General features: G+C 37.1%; 1 protein-coding gene across 1 annotated transcript in view; it reads left to right on the top strand.

Annotated features, from left to right (window-relative positions):
• NXPH2 (neurexophilin 2) overlaps positions 1-13740 on the top strand; it is a 109927-nt gene extending 96187 nt beyond the window's left edge. Inside the window, exon 2 of the mRNA XM_077861553.1 lies at positions 11232-13740. Coding sequence (XP_077717679.1) covers positions 11232-11975 — 744 coding nt within the window. The 3' untranslated portion in view covers positions 11976-13740. The remainder of the gene's footprint in view (positions 1-11231) is intronic.
• The last annotated feature ends 5361 nt before the right edge of the window (positions 13741-19101 follow it).

The following is a 19101-nucleotide window of genomic DNA, read 5'->3' as shown; positions in this document are numbered from 1 at the left end:
CACTTAGCAGTCCCCTACCACAAGGCATCCTCAACATTTGTTTCTAGCCTGTTTATGCTTAAGAGCCCCTATTATTCAGCTTGCTAATACAAAATGAAATCCAAATTTTCTTCCACACCATTTCCCCTAAATGTTTACAGAAATTATGGTATGTGCATGCACACGTGTATTTATACTTATGATATTTCTGTGTATCAGAGTGTCTGTGTGTGATTTTTTTTTTTTTTTTTTTTTTGCATAGGTTGTGTCATTGCTTTTCCAGATTACTGTCATCAGGATAAAATAGGAATTGCCATATTTAACCTTAGCAATAAAACTACTGCCAAGCATTGCAATCTAGCTTTTTGGCTCTTACTGCTAAGATTTCTGTCTTCACATTTATGTTTCCTGTTAGTTCCTGTATCAATTTAGAAAAATGTAAAGGGTAGCTATTAAAAGATATCTGGAAGGTAAAATGAATTTGCTACTCTCAGCAGAAAGGAAGGATGTCCACTGTGTAGCTTTTTTCTGCTAAGCGATCATTTGTTTTTCAACTTGCAAAATGAATTTTGAAACAATGCCACATTATGCCACAAAATATTAATAGGCACAATTAATATATTGATATGTGTTTGATTTTACCATCCTTCATTCCCTTTATGTCGTTCTTCTTCTAATCTGCTGTGACAGTTCAGTAATGGAGCCCCAGAAATATGACTTTAGGGCGAGCCGTACTACTAATCATCAATATAGCATTGTGTGTTGTCCATCCTGTTTTGTCGGCAACAATGATAATCTGTAAAATGTCTACTCAGAAAATGCTTTCCAAGATTCCTTTACAAGCAAAAAATTTAATGGGATGCTGAGTTTGATCATGACAGGGATTTTTTTTTTTTTTTTTTTCTGTCGAGTAGGTTGTCATTTTAGTTTTAACTACAGGCTACAGGACAGAATTGTTAAGCAATCCAATTATATAAGCTATATATATAGGCAACAAAAATGAGGCTTTAGACCTCCTTCAGTATTGGCTCTGTAATTCTTCAGCTCTAATGGGATCTGCAGGCCACCTCTAGATCACATAACAGTGGTCACTTTGGGGGTTCTTGGCTTAAACTCATACCCCCAGCAAAATAATTACTGGCTAGCTACATGGATTCCATCATGAGCAACTTACAAACAGATCTATTAAACACACCAGTTATTCTTCCAAACTGGCACTTAGCAGTGATGGTCACTCTCAACAAACATTAATGAATGCTTCCAGCATATCCAAGGGGGGGGCAAACTAGCTGCCTTTAAAAAAGATCTGTCTGGGACGCCTGGGTGGCTCAGCGGTTGAGCATCTGCCTTTGACTCAGGGCATGATCCTGGAGTCTCGGGATCAAGTCCTACATCGGGCTCCTTGAGAGGAGCCTGCTTCTCCCTCTGCCTGTGTCTCTGCCTCTCTTTCTGTGTCACTCATGAATAAATAAATAAAATCTTTAAAAAATAAAAATAAATTTTAAATTAAAAAAAAAAGATCTGTCCAGATCAGTATCACTTTATCTCTTGTAGCACATGCCACTCCTATTATTAAGAAGCCAGCCCTCCCAGCTTGGTACAAATCCACACGTCTGGAGCATTCAGTTCATTCTGTCTGGTACTGGAAAGTCATATATATATATTTTTTTTTAATGGACAGAGGACTACATATTTTTAATGCAGTAGTAAAAAACAGTTAAGGGTGTGGCCTTCCTTGTTAATGGTAGGTGATCTATTCAATCTGTACAATGTGTGTTACATACATTATGTTGTTTCATGGTAAAGCAGTATAGGCTGTACATATTTTATATTCAATTTAAACACATAAAACTGAAAACATCCTCTTGAGGTATAGATGTCTTTTCATTGCTATGGTTAAGAAAAAAATTAGTTTGTTTTATTTTACCTTTTATTTAAAACATTCACTAGTTCTTGTGAAAACCATAGATATCAGTCAAATTTGTTGTCTACTAGCATCTTTCCACACACATAGAAACATAAAGACAAACCTACATTATTTCAAAATATTGTTGTTTATCTAGAGCATATTTAGTTCATTATCAATCAGCATTAATATGTATCATATTAATCATATAGTATGATAGAAAAGGGTTGTAACATAATCATGGCAAAGGTCTGGCTCTCCCAGAACCCAATAATATATACAGTTGACCCTTGAATAATACGGGGGGTGCTGACCCCCAGGCAGTCAAAAATCCACATATAACTTTTAACTCCTCTCAAACTGAACTACTAATAACCTATTGACTGGAAGACTTACCATAACATAAATAGTTTATTAACGCATATTTTGCACATTATAAGTGTTATATACTGTATTCTTACAATAAAGCAAGCTAGAGAAAAGAAAATATTATTAAGGAAATCATAAGGAAGAGGATATTCATTTACAGTACTGTATGCTCTTTATGGAAAAATATCTGCATATAAATGGACCCGCAGAGTTCTAACCCATGTTGTTCCAGGGTCAACTGTACTATAAACCTTCGCAGGTCTTAAGGGTGAAAGACCAGGCCTGCTAGGGTTGCCACCTACGAGCACCAGACCTCCTGATCAGGAATTCAGCCCTGACCAACGTCAGAGTCCACTTATGGTTAATAGAAGCAGTTGTGGACTTTCAGTTATAAGATGAATAAGTTCTCTGGCTCTAATGTACAGCTTGATGACTGTAATTGATAGTACCGTGTTCTATAATTGAAATTTGCCAGGAACCCTTTCTTAAGGGTTCTCACCCGCCTTCCCCCCAAAAAAGGTAACTGTGAGGTGATGGATGTGTTAATTAACTGGATGCTGGGGATCCTTTTACACCGTAAACATGTATCAAATTATCACGTGGGGCACTCTAAATATATTACAATTTTGTTTGTCAATTATACTTCGGTAAAGTTCTGCGGGGAGAAAAAAGAAAAAAATTAACCTTTCACGAGAAGAAATATAACTATTGTCTTATAATGTTATCACACTCTCATTAGTAATTATAAACAAATCGATACACAATTTGGAACAGGAAAAAAGGAGTATAAATACCAAGATCAATTCCTTTCCTTGTCACTGATTCATTCATTATCAACCGTCAACTAATGAATCTTGGATTTCATTTCTCTCATTAGAATAAAGGTATTAATTACTCCGTTCTATTCACATCCTGCACTGTTGCTCCCCCTCTTTAGGACTAGCGCTCTCTACATCCTGTTGTGCTGATGTGTGCAGATATAGATATCGGTACAGATGTAGATACAGATATAAATGTCCAATCCTGTATGACAACTACAAATAAGTGAGATATTTATGTGTGATTAATGCTTCTTTTCCTTTCTCTCCTACAAATCCCACAAAGGCAAGAATTCTATCTGCCCCATGAGAAATGTGCTCCCAATCCCTGGAGCAAAAATGCTAAACCTGGAAGGCATTCAATAAATAGGTGTTGAGTCAGTGAGTAAAGATGTTCTGTGTCACCTCAATCCTCTGGCCTACAGAACTCACCTCATTACAAGTGTCCCTCCCACAGAGCTGCCTCACTCTGAGTCACTTTCTACCTCGTGACCTCCTTTTTCTCTCTCAAGTGAGCTCTAACCTTTTCCTCCCCCTGCCCCCCCCTCCCCCGTTTTACCATTGAGAAAATGGTTGTGACTCCCAGGATGATGGGACCACAGTGGCAGTGCCAGATTACCATCCCAGTGTTCTGACCCCAACTCCTTCCAGCAAATCAAAGCCCTGCTATTTCCATGTCTCATTCTTCTGTGCTGCGGTTTTTAACCTATTCTGATTGAGTTCATTTTGCCTTCTTTCATTCATTCCATCGCTCTTGCAAGTTTTTCTATTTGGGTAAATTCAGCCCCTGGAGACTGTGCCAACAGATTCTTTTCTACAATGCATGCACTTGTTTGGGACTCCCCATTTTTTCTCCCAGTCCAGCCATTTGCAAGTGCAATGTGGGAGTACAGTCACATTCATCTGATTGCAGGTATAGGCAAAAGTCAGTGAAGCAATAAATTTACTCCTGCAAAAGCAAAATAATTTGGGGGGAAATATTTCCAAGCTGTTTCAGGCTTCCTACTTTCTTAAACAAAGTGTGTTAATGCCATCCAGTCTGGTCTTGCTAAGTCAGGGGAACTATATATAGAGGCAGTGAGCTTAAAGTGCTGAGCTTCAATTACTTAAGAAATTCAAGCCTTTCGTACTCCACTGTTGTCACGAAAGTGAAGAGTCAGTGGGTGCTCAATAAACGTGTCAGTTATAATTGTTAAACACTGGGCTGGGACAGCAAGACTGGTCGAGGTATCTCCTCCATTGGCATTTCTTCAAATAAAAACTCTGTCTGTTAAAATTGCTATAAGATAGAGCTCCCTGGACTGATAATGACATGGCATATATTGAATGGAATTTGAACCCCAGAAGTTCAAAGCTGTAAATGCCCGTCAATTCCTTTCTGTTATTCACTGTGTATGAAGAAAACTCCCCTCTTCTTCGCTCCCCAACCCTACAGCATGCAGCTTCAGAGAAAAAGCAAAGCTGTCACAATGATGGACATCTAGAAAAAGGCTTATCCCATAATTATGGAAAAGGTCTCACTGTCCCCCGAGCCCAGGGGAGAGCAAGTAGCATTCATGATCCTGTAGCACCCAGAGTACTATGACTATAGAATGGCCTTTCTTTCATTAGCTCTCCCTTCCCCCTTGCTAAACAGGTGCAAAGAAAACCCCATCCACAAGTTGATACTGACTCAGTGGGTATGTAGAATCAAGTATGGTGGACTGACTCCAAAATTGAGAAAAGGGACATTTGACTCTAATATAGTCCGCGTCTAATTCTATGTAAGATATTGATAGAAAGCTCTTCTGATGAGCTGCCGGTGATGGAAATTGACCCAATTTTTAAAAAATTGATGTTAAATAAAAAAATAATAATGAGAACAGACAAATTTATAGTGTACAGTATTGCTGAAGTACTTTATGAGTAATGTATGACTTCCTAAACAACTCAGCAGTTATTTTGGATAACTCAGTAATGCAATAGCTATAAATTGAAAGGCTTGAGAATTCCCGACTTAAAAAAAAAAATCCTAAACCAAGTGCAGCCGAATTAAATGTAAGTTAAATTAAGTTTATGATAACAAAAATGAACTAGCCTTGTGAAACTTCCGAAAGGAAACCTTTAAAAAGAGGATCTTCTCTCCCTGCGCCAGAATACAAAGAGTAACCTCAACAGTCTTGAAGTGTGTTGCTAACGTGCGCTTGAGATGAAGTGATGAAAATGGCACGCACCACCGCGGTCTTCCTTCCCAGACCTGTAACCCCACTATAATCATGAGACAAAAATCAGACAAACTCAAATTGAAGGACATTCTATGAAATGCCCAACCAGTACTCTTCAAAACATTCGATGTCATCAGAAACTAGGAAAGACTGGGACTCCCAGGTGGCTCAGTTAAGCGTCAGACTCTTGGTTTCAGTTCAGGTCCTGATCTCAGGGTCATGGGATCGAGCCCTGTGTCAGGCTATGTGCTCAGCCTGGAGTTTGCCTGAGAGTCTTTCCCTCCCTCCACCATCTCCCACTCCTGCTTTCTTTCTCTATCAAATAAATAAGTCTTAAAAATAAAAACAAAAACAAAAAAAGGAAAGACTGAGAAACTGTCACAGCCAAGACAAGCCTAAGGATTCATGGTGATCACAGTGTGGGATTTTAGATGGGATCCTCTGGTAGATTAAAAAAAACATTAAGGAAAAACAAAGGAGACCTGAGTAAAGTATGGACTTCAGTTCATAATCGTGTGTCAGTATTGGCTCATTAGTTGTGACAACTGACAACTGTGCTCTAAGATGTTAACAGTATAGGAAATGGGGAGTAGGGTGTATAGTAACTCTCTCTATTGCACAATTTTTCTGTAACTAAAATTACTCTAAAATAAAATGTTTATTGAAAAATATATGACAGATGTAGTTTTTAAAAGGATCTTCTGATATAGTATTTGCAGAGGAAGATGCTTTTTCGTTTATAAATTATTTCCATAATTCGTGACAGTTCTCACATCTGCTACTATAAAATTCATTGCAGCTTCTTTGCCTCTTGGGAAAAAAATGCATTTAATTATCAGCGAAATTCAACTCCAGCTTGTTATGATGAATGATTTGAACCTGTCAGCTTTTTTCCCTCTAAAAACAAAGAACTGGAATGAAATACAGTCTTCTTCCTCTACTCCCTTCCTTCCACCTGCTTCATTTAATTGATGAAGGTTTGAGCTTTTATTAATCTTTTTGAGCTCCTCCATAAGATGCAGAAAAAGCTAATATGATATCATTGTATCTTGCTAATGTGTGTGCTTTGTGAAATTGATACACCCTGCCAAGACATAAATTACTTAAACTTTGATAAATGTGTGGAAATCAGGGGATGTTCAAACAGATAAAGCACAGCAATTCCTCTTTTTTCTGCCGTTTTTAAACTCCATTTTGTGCTTGCGGTGAAATGTTTTTGCATTATTATTGTAATACGATGGGACAAAAGACAGCAGAAACCAATAGAGAGCTCCAGCAAGTACAAAAGTAACCAGGGGGATACAGCCATGTGTTTTGTAGATAACATCTAACAACGTTGTCTTGGACAGAGTGGTTTGCCAACAGGTTCAGAACCACCTACAGTCTCTCAGCATGTTGTGTCATGGAAATTGTCTGTTCAGGAACGAGGGCGCCTGCCAGACATTTTGTACTTTCAGGTCTTTTTGCTGACTCATTTGGTAGGTCAGAATCAAAGAGCCACAAACACATTTTGTTGGCAAAGAGAGCTCACCTGTGCCTGTGATCTGGCTATGACTCAGATGCCAGTGAGACTGGAAATATGAGGAAATGATTGATTGATGTTCTGGGGTTGAGAAGGGTGTTCTCTACTCAGTCATTAATTTATCTTATGGCATTGAACAAGTTGCTTGATTAACCATTAATCAGTTTCCTGGAGGCCTGAGAGTTCATACAACCCTTTGAAGACAGTTCTTGAATAGGAAACATGGTACTATCCATTGGACCATGTAAGAGCCATCAGTCATTGAATGCCTTTTGCCAGAGATTGGGCTCAGTAATTTCCATCCATTCTTTTATTTGGTCCTTGCAATCAGTCAGCAAAGAAGATATAGATGAGAAAATGGTTTCACATTGAACACTCAAGTGAGAGGTAGAAGGTCATCCGGCACCGGATCCCTTGGCTTTTTCCACCATGCTGCTTCCATACTGGGAGTATATAAATGAGTGTGGGGCAGGGCTATAGATCATGCAACCCCTAGGCATCCCTGATTAGATCTTTGAGGTTAAGCATGAGGCTTAGGGACTTAGATTGCACAACCATCTCTGTAGACCTGGCCTAGGAGAGGGTACCCTCTCAGCAGTGATGGGTTCATAAGAAAGTATTCAGGAAGGGCACCTGGGTGCCTCAGTGGGTTAAGCATCTGCCTTCAGCTCAGGTCATGATCCCAGGGTCCTGGGATGGAACCCCACATCAAGCCCCACATTGGGTTCCCTACTAAGCAGGGAGCCTGCTTCTCCCCCTCCCTATTCCTGTCACTCCCCCTGCTTGTGCTTGCTTTCTCTCTCTCTCAAATAAATAAATAAAATCTTAAAAAAAAAAAAAAAAAAGAAGAAGAAGAAAGTATTCCAGGGAGAAGGCCAAACAAGTTATACCAAAGAGAGAGTGAGTTGGGAAAGGAAGCACAATTGTCAGCTTTCTAGGACAATTAGCAATACATTTAATTACACTCTTCTGCCCATACTTCATTATCTGATAACCTTTTGAGATTTGCGTTTAGATTTGGAAATCAGTATTTGTGATAATGGTCATGTATTTATTTTACAGTAATAAACAGGGACACCTGGGTGGCTCAGTCAGTTAAGTGCCTGACTTGGATTCAAGTCAGGATCACAGGGTCCTGGGATTGAGCCCCATACCAGGGTTTCTTGCTTAGCAGGGAGTTGGCTTGTTCCTCTGCCCCTCCCCCCACTCATAGCCTGTCTCTCTCAAATAAATAAATAAAATCTTAAAAAAAAATAAAGTAATAAACAAATGAAGTTATACACAGCTTTTCTTAACTAGTTTAATATTGTTGTCAAAGCAAGTTAAAAATACATGATCTAGGGCAAAGCAAAAAAATTAAAATATATATATATATATCTACTTTTTATCTAAAAATGTCTATTATCTAAAATATTGTTAGTATTTTCCTGAGAACAGAAGGCAATTATAGATCTGTGCTATTAGTTAAATATTTTTATTTTTTATATGAACCTACTTTACAATCAAAAGCTCCTTGAACAGTTTGAACCTGTATTGTATTAGAATATATTTTTTAGAAATCAAATTATATTTTAAATTCTCATGTGGAAAATCTTTTCTGAAGAGTGGAAGAGCCTTTCTAAAAGCAAATAGTTACATCTAAGTTATCTGCTTCATAAATTTAGGGTTTGTTTTGTTTTGTTTTAATAGTCTCATTTCTTAGGGTTAGTCACATATGTTTGGATCAAATTGTTCATGACAGAAATGACTACAAAGAAAATCTTTTAACACTCAGTAAATGATCATTTAGTAGTATTATTCCCATTTTTGTTATTATCATTGAGTAATCTCAGAACCAGCACAGAAGTCCTAGAGATAAGAGGATTCCTTGACATCTCTCATAATGGGTCTATGATGAGTAAAAGGCCAATATCAGTTAACTTGCAAACTTACTTGTCATTGAATGATGGGTTCACTGTTTATAGGTTTTCAATAATGGAAAAGTAAGGAGAAAATCAGGTCAGGCACTAAATGAGGAAAAATGATCCAGGTGGAAAAAATTCAGGAAAATGTATAATGTAAAGCAGACATTTTTAAGGGGGGAAGAAGAAAGGTCATGTTGCTGCTGGGAACAAAGAATGTTCTCATACTTCTGAGCAAAAAAATATTTCTGAATGGAAAATGGGTCTTAGTTCTAAAAAAGCATTGATCGGCAGCATGATGTATAAGGGTAAGAACTGAGATTTTTTAAAAACAATTTAGAAGGGCAAAATATCAGAAGGGATTTACCCTATCAGAGAGAGGAAGGAAGGCAAGAGTGAGGAAAGAAGTTTGTAAGTTGTACCAAGTAGGGGAGTAGCGATCAGGAGGTAAAGTTCTTGCGGACGAGCTTCTCAGCAAGTAGAAGGTGTGTCTGTCAGCATGGACCACGAAAGGCACATCTCTTGCAATACTGGAAATGGCTGAAAAATAGATAGTAGACCCTGGACAACAAGAATCACAACCACAAAAAAAGAGAAATTGGACCTTGATCAGCAAGGGGTTCTTATCTGCCCGTGTGTCCTTGGTCATCTCGCTAGGCAAGAGGCTGGCGGTGTCAGTTGGACCAGGCTGCATCAGTCAGTTCTCAGGAAACTCAAGTCATAACGGAAACCAGCACTGAACTCCATGGGCTAGTACCAATGGATTTAAGTGAGATTTGTGCACATCATAATTAAGAGTGTTCAAAATCAGAAAGCTAGTTGCAGTGTCAAAAATACTCAGACTATCTTGAGCCAGGAATCTAGAGTAAGAATTCTTCTTTTCTTGGGGAATATATTCACCTTTCACACCAACGGAGGAAGAGGAAAGAAATACCAACTCAGGATATCTAAGCCCCTAAGAAGGTGGCACGGATTTAGGTTCTCAAAACAGTAAGAATGTGCTTCGTGTCACTTTGTCCTTCTGCCAAACCTCAGTAATTTAAGGGAAGAGAATTTTTTAAAATACTAGACATGAGGAAGAAAAGCCTTCAGGAAATTAATCAAAGGCAAATATATATTATGAACCCCCTGCCCAACATACACAGAAAGAAAAAACCCACACATCCATTGAAGTCCTTAGTTTCCAACTCTAAAGTGATCTTGGGGATGAGGTGTAGGTGAAAATACTTTTCACGAAGCTCTATTAGAACTTAAACTTCTAAACTTTTATGAATATATAGAAGATAACCCCATGTTATTAAACTCTACCATATGGTCGAGTGCAATATTTATGATCCAAGCTGTGTCTTCTTTTTTTTTCCTCAGAATTGGATTGAAAGCAATAATTTTTGTAATAATACTGAGACTAGTTTTACCAGGTGCTTTGCCAAGTTTGAAAGGGTTGGGGAAACAGTTCATAAATACAGCTTCACTTCTCTCTCATCCTTTTCATCATGCTGACAGTTTTCTGGAGAATCATTACCAGAGTGGTTTGTGCCATTAGAGATAAGAGGCTATCTGTGTTTCCACTAGAAACCTCTATTTTCCGGACTTTATAACTCATCCATAAATATTCACTCCAGGCAACTGTTTCATATATTATGATTCTGTTCCTCAAAATCAATGTTGACTTAACTAAATGATTTTTAGAAATTAAGGGGAGTCTGACACTACAAAAAGAATAAAAAGAAAAATCAGATGCAGATGTAGTACTGTGTTTCAGTGAGTGTGATCTGAACCACATTTTGTGAAATCCATAAAACATTTGCATTCTTTCTTAGCAATTCTTTCATGGTATATAATTCAGTTGTAATAAAATTTTTTGGATAATCTATAGTCTGTTATTAGTTCAAAATACACATTTTCAGTTTGTTTCTGTTGCTGTAAACACCACAAAATTTGAAATTGTGTTTTTTCAACTGAAGCTTTTGTAGAACTTTCTATTACTATTCACACTCCTTTTTTGTTACAGAGTTTGAGATGGAGTTATATCAAAAGCTATGACATTATTTGACCTAAGCCTTTGAGTATAATAATACTCTTAATATTTCCAATATTACACTTAAGAGATTAATCAATATTTTATATTCAGACGGTTTCTAGCTTCTTGGTAGAAACCTTCAGCATTCCAGAGTTGTCTTCACCTGAAAGAGAAGACCTCACAAATTGAATGTTTTTATCAAAGGAGATACCAAAATATATTGCTTCCTCCAATCTGGAAAGATAATATCATAAAGATTAGGAAGCAAGGACTAAAACCACATCAGCCCATTAAAATGAAATACTTTCTTCCTAATTTGAATTTTGTACTCACAACTTCACATTGCTCGAATAGATGCTCATCCTGTTACACTGCTGAGCCCAGGTGTGTCGTCGAAATGCTATTTATCAAGAATCGAAATAATACTGCAAGCACTTCCCCTGTGCTTTGGCTTTAGTATGTGTGCTCAAAGCCTAACCTGAGGTGTATTTCTCTTTCTTCTTTTCGAACAGCTATTCTGTGACAGTAAGAAGGTGGTGCATGCCACAGAGGGGCTGGACTGGGAAGACAAAGATGGCCCGGGGACTTTGGTCGGAAATGTGGTGCACTCAAGGATCATCAATCCTCTGCGCCTGTTTGTTAAACAGTCTCCAGTCCCAAAGTCTGGACACCTGGCTTATGGGGACAGCATGGAAAACTTTTGGGATTGGCTGGCCAATGTCACGGAGGTTCAGGAGCCATTGGCAAGAACTAAACGGAGGCCGATAGTAAAGACGGGAAAATTCAAGAAGATGTTTGGATGGGGTGACTTCCATTCCAACATTAAAACTGTTAAACTCAACCTCCTCATCACAGGGAAAATTGTTGATCATGGAAATGGAACCTTCAGTGTTTATTTCCGACATAATTCCACAGGCCTAGGCAATGTTTCAGTGAGTTTGGTACCCCCCTCCAAAGTGGTGGAATTTGAAGTTTCCCCACAGTCTACCTTGGAGACCAAGGAATCGAAATCTTTCAATTGTCGCATTGAGTACGAGAAAACAGATCGGGCGAAGAAGACTGCCCTGTGCAATTTTGACCCATCCAAGATCTGCTACCAGGAGCAGACTCAGAGCCATGTGTCTTGGTTGTGCTCCAAACCCTTCAAGGTCATTTGCATTTACATTGCCTTTTACAGTGTTGATTATAAACTTGTGCAGAAAGTCTGTCCTGACTACAATTACCATAGTGAGACTCCATACTTATCTTCTGGCTGAATCTGTCCACAGTGATATAAATGAAGGTTGAATATATATTTAATTAGAATGGCCAAGAACCAAGCTCAGCTCTTCATGGTAAAGGATCCCTTCTGTTTCTGGCAGTGAACCTTAGTTCCCCATTAGGTTTTCAAATTAAAAAGGAAAAAAAAAAAAAAAAAAAGAAACATCTTTAAATGTGAAATGTGTTTGTTTTGGTCATACCTTAATCTAAAAAGTCAAACTGTGTATGAAGCCATCACTTTCACATAGGATGGCTAAGTCCTAGAAATATTGTTGTTTCTCTAAAAGAAGCATCCGTGATAGCAACGTGTAACAAGAAAGAACCGAATTATGCATGTGATAAACATTGCTCTTGAAATGAGCCTGCCTTTGAAATATGTTTTGGAAGGTTACCTTAAAAATAGCAGATTCAGTAAAGTAACTGAAAAGATTGTATTTGATAGATGAATCACATTTCTGACATCAGATTCTTTTTTTATTGCTGTCTTCCCCCCCTACCTCCACATCTGTGCTGTTACTGATATGAGAGATGAAGGGGTAAAATTTGTTTCAAAACTCATGTGTGCAGTTACAGTGCCACAGTGGAACTAAAAACATTATTGTCTGAGCTAGGGTGGGATGTGATTTAACTTAGCCCTGTGTTGATCAGTATCTTTAGGATTCTCATCCGAGTAGTCATATTGGTACATTGGGAAAGTTAATCTGGATGTATTTTAAGTCAGTCCCACAATAATGAAGATCATGATGTTTTTAGATTCTTTTGCCAAATTCATTGGTGTGACATTGTCAAAAATACTATAAAATCTGTATCACCCTATAACCTATAACCCCATTCTATTCAATAGTGTGATTTTATATACACGCCTAGAACTCCAAAATTGAGAGAAAGTGATTGTTCCCTAGGCAAGAATAGGGGACAAAATTGGAAGTGGACTGACAAAATTTCAGGATTATGGATTCATCATTTCTAGCCTCCCAGATGAAGTCCTCTTTGCGTGCATTTAATTATTTGAATGAGGGATCAAATTCTCCGTGGAAATAAAGAGCATATTTAAACATGACTGGTTATTATTAAATGCTAACAACCAAGATACCTGACTCATCACCAGTTTTTTGAAATCACTTCCAAATTAATGTGGCTTCACAGTCCGAGTCCTTGCCATCTTCTCTGAGGGCCTGTGGACAGTCATCCTGCATCGTAGAGCTGCATGATCTCTGAGTCAGCACAGAGAGAGGGTCTGGCTGGCCAGTAATAAGGTTCCTAGAACTTGTCAGACTTATGGAATAGTTACTGTTTTTACAACAGGTGTTCACTTTTGCCCCCTTATCTGTAAAATATCAGTGGGAGTAAAACCTTAAATTAAAAGAAGACAAGTCCAACCAAAAAAATGTTCTTACTACATTGTTTAAAAAACCAACAGCTCTTTCTCTATTTTGCATCTCCATTCCTTTCCTTTTACTGGTGATCTCTGTACAGTGTTTGATTTTGTCTTTTGTAAAAATTGTACTAGAATTAGTGTGTGGTAGTACAGGCTTGAAATTTTTGCTCTGAGTTCCTCGGATGCTTTTGTAATTTTGTGGTTGGTGTGACATATTTTGAGGCATCTTTTTATTTTCATCTAGAAACAAGATTAAAATACTATTTATTGTAAAATATGTGGGAACCATATATGTATATATACTTAGAATTTTCTGTGTACAGAGAAAGTATGTGTACACATTTCTATGTAAATAAAAAGAATTTGCTAAATCTGTCACATGACTTCAGGATGGCTTTTTTTTTTTTTAAGACTCTTCTTGGTTTCGTTCTCACAAGGATTTGTGTGTGTGTGTAACACCAAGTGGGCATCAAGTTTTTCCTTATGTACATATTAAACAAAGCACCTTGGCTATGAAGATTTTAACGTAGAGTAAAAGAATAATTCATATATAGTATTTGGCACATAGCATGGCACCTGGTAAGAACACTACAAGTGTAAGCTTCCATTATGGTTGATATTAATTATTATTATTACAACATGAAATATATGTTAAAAACTCTCTGATGTTTAAATGTTGAGTGATATAAACATATCCATGCAAAGAGTAAAAATGGAGATCGGTTTACACAATTCTTAGATTTTAGCAGGGTTTGTGGAATTTAAAAAAAAAAGAAAGAAAGTTTCTCTAGGCATATTTTTTAATTGGAGTAGAACATATGCCACATACATTTTTAAGTCATAATTTCATCTCAAAGACTACATAATTGTCAGTAATGGTACTTGGCACAATATCAATCAGATTCCATTTAAACATGCAAATGCATACATTTCTACAAAACCATTTTTGCCTTTGAATATTGCAGTTGAGGGAAAGGACATTCATGTAAGCTAACTTTACACTCAATTACAAATTCTTAAAAAGTTATAGACCCTTTTAAAAATGAAAATTTAATGATTGTACACCTGAAACTACTATAATGTTGTATATCAATTATACTTCAATAAAAAATTCTTTAAGTTAAAAAAAAATTCAGCAGAAATTTAATCCTCAGGGAGTTGTCAGGCATCTCTCCAGGCTTGCTGCTTACTAGAAAGCAAACTAGTTTGAAGACCTTTTCACCCTCAGCAGAAACAATCTTTTTACTCATCACACTGAATCAGGAAAGAGACCATATATTTCCATGACTAAGAACAATGTGATCACACCAGCCACAGAGTCTCTAAGATCTGTAGAAAAGAAATGAGAGGAAGAGCCTGTGGACAGCATGCAGCAAAGCAGCAATCAGTAAAAAGGGAACAATTTTCTTCTTACTGCTTGGTACTTGGAATTTCAATGCATTCTCATGATTAGAATAACAGCAACAAAGAGTGTAGTTCTCTGATATGGCCACCCATAAGAGTACTGATACATATTGCATTACAGTCTTAATCTTTATTCTGCAACACCTTTCTTCCTTATTTTATATGACTCAGATGCTACATGCTACATTTTAGGCATGATTGCTACATTTTAAACACTCCACAATCTGGTTAATTCTGTCTTCATTCAAGACATGGTCCTGCTGTTGGAGCTGCAGTCCCGGCTTCCAGAGCCCCGCTATTCAGAGTGTGTGGGCATATCAGCAGTGTTACCTCTAAACTTATTAGAAACACAGAATCTCGGTTCCTAGCCCCAGACATACCAAATTAGGAGTTTTCCTTTATAACAAGATCCCCATATGACTTGTACACACATTTAACGACTAAGGAGTATTTCCATAGAAAGTCTGGTTTAGTGACTGTGCTCTAGGGATTATACACTTTTTTATAGGATATCTACATCTTTTTTTTAAAACCTTTATTATTTTTTTTTATTTAAGTAGAGTTGACACACAATGTTACATTAGTTTCAGATGTACAACATAGTGATTCAACTTCACTCTACATTATGTTGTGCTCACCATAAGTGTAGCTACCATCTGTCACCATGCAATGCTGTTACAGCATCATTGACTATAGGAATCTACATCTTAATAAGCATCCCAGGTTATGCTGGTTCAAATAAGCTTCTGAAAATACCTTCCAAAAAAATATAAAGGATCGTTTTAACAACAAAACTTGAAGTAATAGATTGATAACCAAATATAAAGTGATCAACCTAATATTAAGATATAGAAGAGTAATGTTTTGGGCATGGAACCCACTTCTCCCTCTGCCTGTGTCTCTGCCTCTCTCTCTCTCTCTCTCTCTCTATGTGTGTGTGTGTGTGTGTGTGTCTCATGAATAAATAAATAAAATCTTAAAAAAAAAAGAGTAATGTTTCAAAGAGAGTGCAACCTACCTATCTTCTGGTTCAACTCCCTCATTTGACAGACAAGTAGACTGAAGCACCATCACAATAAAGAACATAATATGCCCAGGAGTAAGTGGCAAATCCAATTGAAATGCACGTATCCTGACTCCTAATCCCAGGTTTTGTGTTACATAAGAAAAGTAAATGGAAACAGAGATTCAAGACAAAACAAAAATAAGTGCAGTAAGTGTATAACAAGTCATGATCCAGAAAGCAAACTGAACATGAACAGGACTGGCAAAGCTCTCTCTCCAAAACCTTCAGGGTTATAATTTCCTTATGAACATAATATTTTTAAAAACTAACCACTATAGAAAAATAAAGTCAGAAAAAAAAAGAAAAGAAAAAGAAAGTCAGGACAGAGCAATTATATACAAAGATGAGAGCCCTGGGATATATTAGAGGTATGACTGGCTAAGAATTAACAGCAGTAAAACACCACATTTGGCAGAATTTTCCAGAGATTATAACACCTGAAAAAATATTTTCATAGAACTAGGTAAATTGTATGGAATACTTTAATTGCCTGAAAGTCCAATTTTATCTTATAAAGAAACTTAAATTAATTGGTCTATAAAATAGAGAATGGAATCATGCATTTTTACTTGCAGTAAAACTAGTTAACCCCAGCTTAATTAATCAAAACTTTCAATGAATGGAAATGTATATGTGCTGCTGAAGTAAGCAGTCAATGAATGAAAATGTAATATGTCCAATAGTTAGAGACAAATCATAGGGAAACAAACTCTTATAAGAGATATTTTTCTTCACAAAAATCTTATAGAAGATAAAGAGTCATTTCATATTTGTCTTCATCTCCTCCCCCAACTGTGAGGTCTGGAATCCTGGGCATGTAACCTCTTCTATTTCATTTATAATCCTTCCTCTTCTTTGTCTAGCTCAGCTCTTTCCTAAATAGTATATAATCTATTCTCAATAAGAATGAGTCAATTGTTGTGCACAGCACCTGGCTCAAAGTGTCTGGTATGGAGTGGTTACTTGACCAATATTTGTCACTTGATTAAAAAAAAAAAATTCCAGTGCAATACAAGGGTTAATCAAGACCCACTCTACCCATATAACGTAAGAATTATTGTGCACCATTTCCAACATGAACACATTGCTCCAGCTGAACACAATACCCATTGAATGCTAGCTCCCAGGACCTACAAACATAAAAGCTAGAAACAATTTAAAACTCACATAGAGTAAGTCTTGTTTCTTAGATAAAGAAATGGAGGCCTGATGAGGTTTAACAGCATGGTTGTTATTGTTCTTCCTGCCTGGGTAAAGCCATTCATTCTTTTTATTTTTCCCAATCACGGATGTTCCCCGCATTTGTACTAGAGACAGTCAGCTGCCTGCCAAAATGGACCTTCCTCCTCCTACTGCAATAGAAGGTCAAGTATGTGCCTGGCCAACTAGATTGCATGTCCCTGCCTCTCTTGCAGGGAGCTACAGTTAATGGAATATGAGAGGAAAGCAGGTGTTCATTCCAGGAGTAGACTCAAATAAAAGTGCACTCCAGCATCTCTGTGCTCCCTTCCCTTTGGCTGTCTCAGAGACTTGACCTGAGTGTCCTGAGATACAATACCGTGAAGGAGGAAAAGCAACTGCCAGTCTTAGTGCCTTTCCAACCATGGAGGGGAGCCACCCAGCTAACAAAAGCTTACCCTGGACTGCTATGTAAGAAAGAAACCAATATAGGGGTGCCTGGATGACTCAGTCAGTTGAGTGTCTGCCTTCAGCTCAGGTCCTGATCCCAGAGTCCTGAGATCAAGCCCCCCATTGGGCTCCCTCACAAGAAATATCCTTTTCTCTCTCTCTCTCTCCTCTCTCTCTCTCCCCCCACCTCCCTTTCTTGTGCTCTCTCTCTCTCAAATAAATAAAATCTTTAAAGGAAGAAACAAACAAACAAACAAATAAACAAATCAATATATCCCTCTTGAAGTCACTGATTATTCGGATGAATTTGTTGCTGCACCTCAGCCTGACCTAACAAATACAAACATTGCATAAAATCTTCTCTGTGAACTTGAGCCCACTCTGATCTCCATCTGTTTAAATTGTGTCTTCCAGTCTATGCTAGGCATCAGTAATAATTCTGTACACACGTTTTTAGCTTCTCTTATTATTTATACTTCTTCATGTGTCCTAGAAAGAAAATCGGTCTGGGAAAGCCAGAGATTACATTTTGTACTTAATTTGAAAGTCCCACAATGCCCAGATAAAGCCATTGCCTTTTAAATGGAATATGCATGGTAAGTTGCATTCAAAGATAACATAGGAAGTTATTTTCTTAAAAAATTGGTTTTAAGAATGACCTATATAAAAGAGTGATGGGAATTCTTAAAAGAGAGTGAAAACACAATTTAAGAGTCATGCTAATTCCACTTCAGCTACTGAGATGGGAAAGAGGTGTATCTGTTTTTTATTTTATTTTTTGCTAGTAATCCACTTACATAGATTCATAATTCCCAATTTACCAACACAGCATCCAATGCAAGATCTCTTTCCCACCCCTTTTCTATAGCCAAGCCTTTCCTATCTCAAGAGGAAAATCATAGTTTATACTTCTCATGTCTCCTGGCAGAGATATATTAATATATTTTGGAGTGCTTTAAATGATTGCAAATATTTTCTTCAGTTTTCCATTATGCTCCCTTTGGTGTGTATTCTGGTTAGCTGAAGCATTATGATGCATTTATTTGTTGTTTCCTTTTTAAATTTAATTTATCACTTTCAGATACCCAAATTCTAAAAATTAAAAATGCTATTCATAATTCCATCACTGATAAATCTATTTATTCTTATATTTTCTGTCTTGTCTTTATCCATATATATAGATATATGTGTATATATGTGCATAGCTTTTATGTAGTTGTAATTATGTATAGCATGGTAATTAATAAATAGAGCAGTATATCTCATGTATAAATATAACACTTGACTGGAAAAAAAATAACACTTGACTGGAATAAAAAGACACTAAGAACATTTCCTGAAGAAAGTATGTAGAAATTAGTGTATGGCTAGGTGTGAACTCAAAAATGGGATACCTTGAGACTATGTGTGTAATGAGATGCCCTCTGCTTTCTCTCGTTTTGTCATCTATCTTATGACAAATAGAGTGTAGAATGATTCTAGTCTGTGAAACATAAAATAGTTTTGCAGAACTTGCTGTATCAAAAAATATATTACAAATCTTAAGAGGATCCCACTCACAGTAGAATCTAGGAAGCCAATTCACTATCAGAGCCTCTATGACATCTCACATGGTAAGTGGAGCCTATCATTATCCCAATCCCAC

This window comes from Canis aureus, chromosome 20 (assembly GCF_053574225.1).
Source record: "Canis aureus isolate CA01 chromosome 20, VMU_Caureus_v.1.0, whole genome shotgun sequence".
Taxonomy (NCBI): domain Eukaryota; kingdom Metazoa; phylum Chordata; class Mammalia; order Carnivora; family Canidae; genus Canis; species Canis aureus.
The sequence above is the reverse complement of the archived record's forward strand: the minus strand, read 5'-3'. Positions and strand labels throughout refer to the sequence as shown.